The 12,099-nt window shown below is 39.8% G+C and overlaps 1 protein-coding gene across 3 annotated transcripts in view; it reads left to right on the top strand.

Annotated features, from left to right (window-relative positions):
* The first annotated feature begins 993 nt into the window (after positions 1-993).
* Positions 994-12,099, top strand: part of RPRD1A (regulation of nuclear pre-mRNA domain containing 1A) — a 53,305-nt gene continuing 42,199 nt past the window's right edge. For 2 of the 3 annotated variants that reach the window (XM_026678285.2, XM_087947835.1), the window contains exon 1: positions 995-1,298. In XM_026678285.2, the coding sequence (XP_026534070.1) occupies positions 1,148-1,298 (151 nt within the window). In that variant the 5' untranslated portion in view covers positions 995-1,147. Of the gene's footprint in view, positions 1,299-12,099 lie in introns of all 3 variants that reach the window. The other variant, XM_026678284.2, reaches the window with a different exon arrangement.

Genomic DNA, 12,099 nt, shown 5'->3' with positions numbered 1-12,099 from the left:
TAAAGTAGTTCAGGAACAGCCAGGGACTTTTTCACTGCTTACTCATTTCAATGGCCAAATCTAGTCCTGGGATCTGCCTTGGTTTACTTTTTCCAGTAAGCAACCAAGTCAGAAGATAATTTGAAAACAATTTATAAGAGTACTCTGATAAAGTGTGGTTACTCTATGAAAACGGGGAATCCCCAGAAATGGATTTTATGAATGGATTACTTTTATAGTTAGCACAACAAATAACTTAAATTGATTGGTTTAGAGATTGTCATCTGTTCAGTTACATTACAAGAATTACAGCATTCAATAACATGTGTGCATAGCCATAAAAAAGAGCATTGTATTCTGAACAAAAGTAAAAGAAACATTTGCAAATGAAAAACATCAAATGGGTATATTCTCTGTGCTTTTCAAGGTTAGCTTGACTAATTTCTTTGTTCACGGGCTTTTGAGAACAGCTACAACCTAAACTTATCTACAATGTATTGAATGCTCTCCTGCCAGTCCTGGTTTCTGAGAGACCTTTTTCTTGAAGGTTAAGGTTTATGGAAAATTATTAGCAATGCAATTGAAAAAGCAAATTTAAAATACAAGAAAACCCATGTTAATTAGCCAATGGAGTAGTACTGCAAAAACTATCTTTTAAGTATTACAAAGCCCATCCTCTGTGGCCCCCAGTAGTCTCTATTGGCTGCACAAATAAAGACTGTTAGTCATTTCATATACTTTAAGTCTATTTGCACTAACTGGGGACTCCATCAAAACAGAGAAAGTTAGTACAAAATTCAGGACAATTTGTGGTGTACAGAAAGAAAGCCAAGACAAAAAACAGCTGCAATGAGAATATGGCTGCTTCATGTGTGTGTTGACTCCTTTTGAAAGCTGCCTTTTTGTGCAATTGGGTTTACCACACTAAGAATACTCTTAACAAATTACGCTCCCGTTTTTGGAACTGGGTTTTTTAAAACGGGACTTTTTTTTTGCAATGCTCTGTAGCACATGTCTCGCTTAGTGACGTTGTGCAAAAGGCGTGCCCCTGCGGTTCGACAGGCAGAGTAGCCGCCATTTTGTTTTAGGTACGTTAACGTACGCGATCTCATCGCAACGTTCGTTCACCTTAGAAGGTCCGAAACTGGGGGAAAGGATAAGAGCGGCAATGTCTGCTTTCTCAGAATCGGCGCTGGAGAGGAAATTGTCGGAGCTAAGCAATTCTCAGCAAAGTGTCCAGACACTGAGCCTGTGGCTTATCCATCACCGAAAACATTCGCCGCTCATTGTCACCGTCTGGGAGCGCGAACTGCGCAAAGGTGAGGGACGAATGGGTGATTCAAGGGGAGTCGGCCACCCGAGCTTAGCCTTACCCCCTCCCTCAGAGGTGGCCTGGTTTTCCCCTGAGACTGTCCGCTCCGGCCTAGGGATGAGGCGGAGATATGAAAGAAGACATGGGAAGAGAATGGAAATACAGTCAAAGGTTGACGCGCTGGCGGGTCTGGGCCTCCCCCACGGCAGGGATACGGGGCGGGGTGTCACAAGGCCACGAGGGAGAAGAGATATACCGAGGAAAGAGGGTTTTTTTGTTCATGCGAGAAGCCTTCCTTAACAGCCTTATTAATAGTAGGATTTCCTTCCTTAGTCCCTGCTGTATTACTACGATAATGGAGGGTCTTGTCTATATGCGCTGAAATTAAAACAACAGAGTGCCTTGTTGCAGTTCATAGAAGTTTAGAATATGAAATAGTACTAGAACCCGAGGCTTATCAATCCATTATCATTATCAATCCATTAAACTCAAGGGAAATTAAGTTTATATTGCATAGCCTGCGGCTGGAAAAAATACAACTTGTTTTGGGAAAAGGTTCATTTTTATGTTCTGATAAGCTATATTGCATTTGATTCTGCTAAACGTATGCTGAAAATAGGAAGTTTATGCAACTGTTAGGTTAAAGATTTCTTCCATGTGATAGGACAGAGAAAAAGTTGGGAGGAGTGTTACCTGATACCTTTGTAAGAAGTGTATGTAGAACATCATAGATAATGATGAATATTTTCAGATAAAAGGTGGCACCTGCTTGCTGGTGGATATTGGTTTTTGTTGTCAGCTGTATATTCCATTGAATATATATTAATATAATTTAAAAATGACAGGAATCTGATTAAATTCAGTACGTACATAGCAAATTGACACATAATGAATGTTTTTTTTTACAAAATGTGATACAGCAATAGTAATGAAAATACTCTTTCAAGAAAAAATATATATATACACTGCCTGTTCAGGGTGTTAAAACGTTTTATTCCTTAATTTAACTTTAGCCAAAGACAATATCATAATACTATTCTCATGTTGCAAATGGAGAAATTGAAATGAGAGTGGTAGCTCTCTTAAAATTAAGTAAATTAGTTTTGCTCAGCAAGCCAGATCAGCATTGATCTCAGGGATCAGAAGAAATAAGTTTAGCATCTTATTGGCCAGGAAGTGAACATTACCCCGTCACATATTTAATGATAGGTAAATTTGACTTTTTTCGGGAAATAAAAAAAAATCTTCTAATCTTTTTTTTAAAATCTTATCTATCTACTGATCTATATTCAAGGGGATTTTGATAGCTAAGCACATTAAAAAAAATAGAACATCACAGTTTATATTATCTGGTAGCAGATAATATGATAGACTCACTTGGGATAACAGAACTTTTAATTCTAACAAGATTTTTTTTCGTAAATTGGAAGTCTTTGTACTGTATTCTAAAATAATATTTTCACTGAAACATTCAATACTGCTGATCAGTTGCATAATATTTAACTAATGCAATATAAAAGTAGAAATTGAAATGTTAAATTTGAATTAAATCCATTCAGTTAGATGAAGACATTTCATATATGAAATGTTTGAAATATATTTAGATGAAATATATATAAGAAAGCCCCTATATGTAGAATTCTTTTAAATCAGAAGGTGGAATCTGCAATATCTAGATGATTGTAATTAGCCATAGGAGATAAAATACAAGAAATATCAAATAGCTACTATCATAGCTTGAATATCTGTGTGTGTGTGTATAGGTAATCCTCGATTTATGATTGAGCCTTAAATTTCTATTGCTAAGTGAGACAATGAGTTTTGCCCCATTTACAGCCTTTCTTGCCACAGTTGTTAAGTGAATCACTACAGTTAAGTTAGTAACATAGTTGTTAAATGATTCTGACTTCCCCATTTACTTTAATTGTCAGAAGGTCACAAAAATGATCACATGACCTGGGATACTGCAACCATCATAAATATGAACCAATTGCCAAGCATCTGAATTTTGATCACGTGACCATGGGGTTTTGCAATGGTTGTGTAAAAAAAAGTCATGACACTTTTTACAAGGCTGTTATAACTGAATGATCACTAAACAAACTGTTGTAAGTTGACTGCCTGTGTGTGTGTGTGTGTGTGTGAGAGAGAGAGAGAGAGAGAGAGAGCAAGAGAAAGTGAGTGTGTGTGTGAGAGAGAGGAGAAAGACCATGCATATATGCATGTATATATGGAATATCTCAAGGTCCTATTGTTGAGTACCTCAAGTACTCTTCAACATCCTCATAAATTACCTAAGTGAAGGGATCGTAGAGGTACTCATCATATTTGCAGATGACACCAAGGTGGGGAGAATTGCTAGCATTTTGGATGATAATCAAAATTCAGAAGGATCTTGACAATTGAGCATTGAGATGCAGTTCAGTGGAGAGAAAAACAAGGTTCTGCACTTAGGCAGGAAAAAATAAATGAATTGGTCCAGAATAGGTCCAGAATAATACTACTGGCTCAACAGTAGTAACTTTGAGAGAGATCTAGGTTTTCTGGTGAATCATGGAGCCAGCAGTGTGCTACAGTTGTCAAAGCCAACACAATCCAAGCTGCATCAACAGAGAGATTGCATCAAGATCACACGAAGTGATACTGGTGGTATTGTTATATATTTCATCAGTAGACCACAATTGGAATAGTGTATCAAGTTCTGATCACCACAATACAAAAAAGATGCTGAGGCCATACAAAAAGTGCAAAGAGCAGCAAATATTTTGGGTTTGGAGACTAAACCATTGGAGGAACAGCTAAGGCAGGGGTGTCCAAACTTTTTGCAAGGAGGGCCAGATTTGGTGAGGTGAAAATGTGTGGGGACCGACTAATCAGCCTGACATTCTTTGAACCATTAACATTAAATGCAAAGGAACTATTTTATGAAAGACTAAACAATAAACTTAACTGCACTAATGTGAAGGTCGATACTGAGATCTTGACTGCATTATATAGGCCAGGTCTGGCTCAAAAACAGTGGTTTTGATGCACAAGATGTCATGCAGGTGAAAGTCACTTAGTCTCATCCTCACGCAGTTCTTGTTAATGTTCATAACCGAGAATATCGTCTCGTACAAGTATGTCGAACCAAACAAGCTCAGCATTTTCTTAGCAAATGTTCAAATCTCTTGGAACCTGTCTTTTTTCAGCTGGCAGTAAAAATTGACAAGAAGGAGCTGTTGGTGCCGACTGCGACACTTGGTGTCATACTTCAGTTCAATGAGCTCCAGCTGCAGGTGGTCTGGAGCATCATCAGGGTCCACAGAGAAAAAGGAAAAAAGCGTGATCTCCTTTTCAATATCTGCAAAATCCTGAAAGCGCTGTTGAAACTCCTTAGCCAGAGATGAGATGTCTGCTTCATACCTCCTTATTTGCGCACTCAAATTGTTCTGTGGAAAACAGGCCATTATTTCCTGCAGTGATGGGAAATGTGTGGTATTGGGCTGCATTTGTGACAGGTGCTTTTGGAAAAGTAGCAGCTTGGTCCCAAAGGCTTTGATATGTGAGTACAGTTGGCTTACTACTGCATTTTGTCCCTGAAGGCTCGTATTCAGCACGTTCAGATGTCGTGTTATGTCAACTAAAAATCCAAAATCAGCCAGCCAAAGAGGATCAGATAGCTCTGGCATCAGTTGTCCCTTTTTGACCAAGAATTGTCCGATTTCCTCCCTAAGAGAGTAGAAGCGCTGCAGTGCAGACCCCCGACTGAGCCATCTTACCTCGTTGTGATACACAACATCTCTGTATTCAGCCTGGTATCAAGTAGAAACTTTCGAAACTGGCAGTGGCAGGGCTTTGGAGTGAATATAATTAATAGCTTTCATTACTGGTTTCATAATATGATCATTTTTCAGATGTTTGGCACAGAGAATTGGTTGGTGAATAATACAGTGGAGTTTTTTAACTTTGCCTCCTTCTTTGCTGATTTTGTTACAGACTAGGGTTGATAATCCACTTCGCTTGCCAGCCATGGCAGGTGCACTCTCCGTAATAATCCCAGTGACTTTATTTCACAGTAGTTTCATGTCATCTATGGCGGAACAAACAGAAACAAATAAATCTGTTCCTCTTGTTTGGCCCTTAAGGCTCTGGAGGTCAAGCAGCTCTTTACTCACGTTCATGTCATTGTCCACTCCTCTCAAAAAAGTCAATAAGCAGTGTCAAATGCATCTGTGCTTTCATTGCAGGCTAAGGAAAAAAAGTCAAACTCCACTCCTTTTGCCTCTAACTGTCTCTTAATATTAGAGGAAATGTCTTCAATTCTCCGTACCATAGTGATACGAGCCAGGGAAACATTGGCAAACTCTTGCTTCTCAGGACAAATTTTCTCCATCATTTTCATCACGCAGTCTTTAATAAATTCATCCTCAGTAAAAGGTTTGCAGTGCTTGGCAATCAGCATTGCCACCTCGTAGCTTGCCTTTGTGACATTTTCTTTGATTCACAGGCACTTATGAAAAATACTGCTGTGCCGTTAAAGCAGCTTCCAGTTCCTTTCATTTTTTGCCGCGTTCATTCCCAGTTAACTTGTAGTTAGCATGTTTCATCTGGTAGTGCCTCTTGATATTGAATTCCTTGAAAACAGCCACAGTCTCTTGGCAAATTAGGCAGACACAGTTTTTTCGTATTTCAGTGAAAAAATACTCCAATTTCCACTTGTCCTAGAAGTAGCAGCCCTTGTCAACTTTCCTTTTTTTAGTTACAGTTGCCATTTTAGAAATGGGCACACAAGCCTTGCGTCACAAGGGTCACATGGTGAGAGTGCTGACTGCCATCTTCTGGTGAAATATAACCATCAGTCTTGAAGGCGGTGCTGAGCCAGCTGGTGAAGAGCAGCTGAATGGACTGGATGAGCTGCTGAGACGTTCTGCAGAGCTAGGTGGCTGAGATGGTCTGCAGAGCAGGGTGGCTGTTGAGCAGGGGACAGCTGCAGGAACCGCTGTGCAGTGAAGGGAAAAACGCCGGCCAAAAGGGATGAGTGACAGGCTAAGCTGGCGGGGGGAAGAGGCTGTGGGCCACTCGAAATTTGAAAATGGGCCGTAATTGGCCCTTGGGCCGGACTTTGGACATGCCTGAGGTAAGGGAACTAGATGTGTTTAGCTTAACAAAGAAAAGGGTTACTTGTGGAATGATAGCCATGTTCCATTACTGTTTAGAAGAGAGATGATTGATTTATTTTCCAAAGCACCTGAGGGCAGGACAAAAAGTAATGGGTGGAAGTTTGTAAGAGGGAGACCCAACCTGGAGTTAAGAAATTTCTTAACAGTGAAAACAATTAATCAAAGAAACAATTTACCTTCCAGAGTTGTGGATGCTCCATCTCTGGAGATTTTTTTTTTAAAGATGGATTCCTCAAGGATGGAATAAGGATTTTTGCCTTGAGAAGGGAGGGAGAGAAGACAACCTCCAAGGTACCTTCCAGTTCTGTGTTTCTATTTCTGTTTCTAAATTTTGTTTAATTTTAGGTTTTCATGAGCAGGCAAATAAGATGAATTAACAGTAGTTGTCAGGTAGATGGAGTCCTGAAAGACAGAAAACAACATGATGAAGTGCTTTTTAACTTATATTGCCTTAAAAAGAAAAAATGAGGATAAAGGGACGAGAGTTGGAAATCGTGACTTGCATTGATGATAGCATGTTAGTCTTTATACTTGAAAATTACATAATATATATTTGCAACAAATGTAAGCATGTAAGCAGTTGTTGAAGAACCAGTCAGAAGGCTGAGCAGCATATACCCATTCTTCAGTTGTACCAAGATTTATCAGTTCAAAGGGGAAAAAAGATACTGCATTGGAATCTGACGATAGAAATCATTCTCCATAAGGAATAAAGTAACAGTGGAAACAAAAAACAAAGAAGATACTCTTCATTGCTGGAAGTTAGTATCAGAACTGCCATTGTCCCACTGCAACCCTCCTTGCTTTAATACTAACCTGATATGAAATACAGAGGGGGGGAGTTGTCAGGAGGAAGAAAGACAGGAAGCAGACCTGGGACATCAGAAAAGGGGCCTGAGGACATCTGGCCTGGGAGCAGAAGCAACCAGTCACCAAAGGGCGCCAAAAGTCACAGACTTTGAATTTTATTGGACATTTGGAAAATTGACCAAGGGGGGAGGGCTTGGGAAAGGGATGAGATAACTTGGGGCATCTTGTGCAGGAATCCTCAGATCTAGCTTTGCTACACTGTAGTCGCTTGGCATCAATAAATATGTACCTTTCACTACAAATGGGGTCAAGTGTCTTTCATTATTAGATGACCAGATGGGACAGACATAACATTAAGCTAGATCTGCAATAACAATCTACCCAGAGGACAACCCCTACCAGGCAAAATATGTCCTCTCAAGAAATAGAGCAGGAAAAGCTGGAGAAGTGAGAATTGGCAACTTCTAAACCGGGTAGCAATGAAAAGAACCCTGGCCGGAGAGAAGAGGTAGAAGCCTTGCAAGAGTAGGACGCCCAATCCACAACTCAATAGTTGACCAGGATTGGAAGGATGGATGGAAGAAGATCCCTCCAAGAGGGACACTCAGCCAAGGGAGCCAATCCCAAAGCCAGCACTCAACCAAAGTATGTGGTTCAACATCAAATGAGCTGAACCCCCACTCTGTACTTCTAGAACAGGTGATGGACTTGACCCCAGAAGTCCAAAGGGGGTCAGATCCACCATAAACCCAACCGACTGGGTGTCAGCAGCCCAACCTGCCACTGCTGAATCTGCCCCAATACTACCACCAGCCTGGACCATTTTCTGAGGGAAGGGGGACCTATGTCCACCAGTGCTGGGAGTGAGATGCAACAGGGATGCCAGCAACTGGTATTTTTCCTCACCTACATGTGGAACTGTATGGAGGACCATGGGGCAGACTTCCCATCTGACCCAGCTAAGTTGTGCTGTGTTACCATGGCCCTAAAAGGAGAAATTGCAGAGTGGTTGGTGGCCTTCCACTATGACGATGCGATGGAACTATGCCACTTTAACGAGTTCATGTGTGTCTTAAGGAAGAGGTTTGAAGATCCCCTCACAGAGCAGAAAGCCCAGGAGCAAGATCAAAACCTTCAGGCATTGCCTCTTATATCCAAGAACTTCCAAGTCTGGCCTGCAAATTATCAGACTGGCCATAAGACATGCTAATTGGGGCCTGAGCAATGAAGCGTTCCACACCTGCCTATCCAGTGGCTCACGAAGGACCCTGCAGGGTTGGTACATCCTTGCAGACAAAGTAGAAATCAATATGGCCAGAAATCAATCTGGCCATGACTGAGCTGGAAGAGGTCAGAGGCGATCCTTCGCACCAGAGAAGAAAGAAATCCTGAAACCTGGGTGATAGGATCCCAGCCCCCGCTAACGCCATATCAGCTGCTAACTGCTGTGGGAAGGAGGGTCATCAAGCTGCTGAATGCCATGCCTTGAGGCCATTATCCACCACCCTGCGGAACCTGAAGAAAGGTGGGGGATGTCCCTAAGCCAAGAAAGACTATGCTTAGAGGAGTGGAGGTCGTAGAGTTCGTTCCATCAGCAGGCAATGGCAAGGGAACTCCGACCAGGAGTCTAAGGGCCGAAAATCAGAGAGCAACAATGGGGAGACAACAATCCTTTGATAAGTCACCCCATCAAACCAGTTATTGTCCCAATAAAATTAATACTGGTTTCTTTGGAGCACAAGGGTATATTGACAGCCCTGTTGGACTCAAGATGCATCAGATGCCTTGTCAGTCCCAGCATGATGAAGCAATTGAGGATGCACCTCAGGGAGTTCCAATAGCCTTTTCCCAGCTGTATGGCTTGTTAGTGGAGGGGGGAATGTTAGTCACCAAGCCAGTGAGGATAAGGATGAAAATCGGTTTATGCTGGGGGATTGGAATGCAGTGACTTCCCCAGTTTGGGATAGAACATCTATCAAAGGGATTAAACCCTCTCAGGGCAAACTACCAAAAATATTTTCTGAGATAATGTGATAACATTTTCTGGATAATTTAGTACTTACAGATTCTTGGAGGCAAAGAAATGATTCCGTAATATACCTTTTTTTTTCAGAAAAACATAAATCCTTTTCAAGGATTGATATGATATGGGGTTCTAAAACCTTGCAAATAAAATTCCAAAAGTTGATAGACTAGATAGGGAAACTTGGCTCTTCTATCACTTATGGACTTCAACTCCCAGAATTCCCGAGTGAGCCATAAAAGGTTCCCCATCCCTGGCCTACTGGTTTTTCAGTTGTGGGGGAAATCAATTTCTGACTTGAATGGGACTGTTTAGTATACAAATGTATTAATATTAATATACATTTGTATGTTAAACAGTCCCATTCAAGTCAAAAACTGATTTCCCCCACAACTGAAAAACCAATAGGCCAGGCATGGGGAACCTTTATGGCTCACTGAGGAATTCTGGGAGTTGAAGTCCATAAGTGATAGAAGAGCCAAGTTTCCCTATCCCTGGACTAGATATTCTCAGTCATCCAGGTCATGATTGTCTCAAAGTTGCCTTTTTAGGAGGCAACTGGACTTTCTTGCTTTGTTTTCTTTGAACCCATCTTCAAAGAAAAAACGAGACAATCCAGTTGCCTCCTGAAAAAGCATCTTTTGTCGATATTCCAACAAAATATTTTTCTGACCATAATCCAGTTCTTTTGATACTTAGAAAAATGAGTTTGAGCTATAGATGGAAATTGAATGAATCTATTTTGCAAAAAGAGACAATCATAAAGGATTGTGAAAAGAAACTAAATGTATATTTTGACAACAATCTAGATAAAGGGACAAATTTAACAACTGTCTGGGATGCTAGTAAGGTAATTATGAGGGGTTATTTTATATAATATAACTGTCTAGAGAATAAAAAAACTCAGGAAAAGATGCAAAAATACTAGATGCAATTAGACAGAAAGAAATCAAATTTCAAAAGACACTTATGGATTCAAAAATTTTATATCAAATAAATTGCTATGACAACAGTTGTCTATATTAACAATTTAAGAAATGGAAACACTTAAAAATTAAGATGATAAAGAATTATAGGCAAATCTTATTATTAAATAAGGATTACAAACTTTTTGCTGCAGTTTTGGCAGAAAGATTAAAGAAGGTTTTACAGGTATATTCATGAAAACCATTTTGATTTTCTGCCAAAAAGACAAGAGACAACCTGAAGGCTGAATATCATTGACAATACCATAATACAATACCATAATAAAAAGCAGGCCGCTTTAATATTCTTAGATGCAGAGACGGCCTTTGATAATTTAAATTGGGCTTTTATGTTTAAAGTCCTGGAAGTAATGGACTTAGGAGAACTTTATTCAAGGGGTCAAAGCATTTTATATGTCACAGCAAGCAACAATTGTTATTAATTGCGATTTAACTAGCCCATGAGAAATTCAAAAATATACAAGATGAGAATGCCCCATGTTTGTTGTTTATTTTGCCATTGGAAGTATTGAACAGACACATTAGGCAAGATGAGAAAATATAAGTATCAAGAAGGAAGTTTATAAATATTGGATTAGGAATCTGTTAGAGTTTGCAGCAATCCAACCAGTGCACAAGTAAATAATTCAGCAAGATTCATTTATAGAAGAAACTTCTTTATATACAATAATATAAAGTGTAATGCATGTATACAATACTCATACAGCAGAAGCCAGCACCACCAGAACTCAGAATCACAGAATCAATATAAACACAAAAGTAATATATTACAGAGGCGCAATATTGCTAGGACAAAGCAACTCTTACATACCAATCGTCAAGCTAAGCCACGCCCAGGCTCCGAGCTGTCTGAGTCCCCATTGGCTGACCTGTTACCTATTCCAATTCATGAATTCGCATACACTGACAATCATATTCTAATACAGAATATTCTTAAAGTAAATATAAAGATAAAACCAGAGACAATTCTTTATGGCTTAATGGAAAAATACTTGGGGGGAAAATTTGGAACTTTGATTCTATACATGTTTACAGCAGCAAGTTTACTTTATGCTCAAAAATGGAAGGACACTTCAACTATGACAATGGATGAATGGCTGCAAAAGTTGATGGAGTTAGCTGAGATGGCTAAATTGACAGCTTTGATCAAGGAAAAAACACAAATATCTTTATTTCTGCCTGGAAACCACTTCTGGACTTTGGGCTTGAGGTGATAAAAAAAATCAAAGTTTGATTTTGGGTTTTACCAATTAGATTACTTGTTATAGAAATGGCTGGTTTAAACTATTAAGTAAAAGTAAAAAAGTTGAGGTTTGATGTTAATGTCTTGTTCTACTGCACCAAAGGGAGTCAGAAGTCAATGCCTTTTCTTTCTTTTTGTCCCTTTTCCACACTTTTCCCGTCCCTATTTCTACTATATATACTATAGCATCAAAAGGAGCAAATAGGCTTGCTTTGCTGTTCTTATTCCATTCATAGGTGTATATTACAGTAGGCAACTCTTTGATAAGCCCTGCAGGGGAAGCATGGGAATCTCTGACTCCCATTGTATCTCTCAGTGCTCCAAAAATTAGGTATCAGTTTCCCTTCTAGTTTACTATCTATATGAAGCTCCTAGCATCCATTCACATAGTTTTGCGCATGAGTCATGAGAGCTTGGGAACCATCAAGGTCACTACTGCAGGTGCCTGAGAAGGAGGTGGATTATTCCTATAACAAAATTATATTTCATAATTGGACAATGTGAACACCCAGGGCTGAGGAGAAAGGGAAATGATTGTTTAACCAAGCAAGCCATTGTGTAGGAAAACCAGAGCTGATTTTGAT

This window comes from Notechis scutatus, chromosome Z (assembly GCF_049901735.1).
Source record: "Notechis scutatus isolate UNSWTSFEM ecotype Mainland chromosome Z, rNotScu1.2, whole genome shotgun sequence".
In the NCBI taxonomy this organism is placed as follows: domain Eukaryota; kingdom Metazoa; phylum Chordata; class Lepidosauria; order Squamata; family Elapidae; genus Notechis; species Notechis scutatus.
The sequence above is the reverse complement of the archived record's forward strand: the minus strand, read 5'-3'. Positions and strand labels throughout refer to the sequence as shown.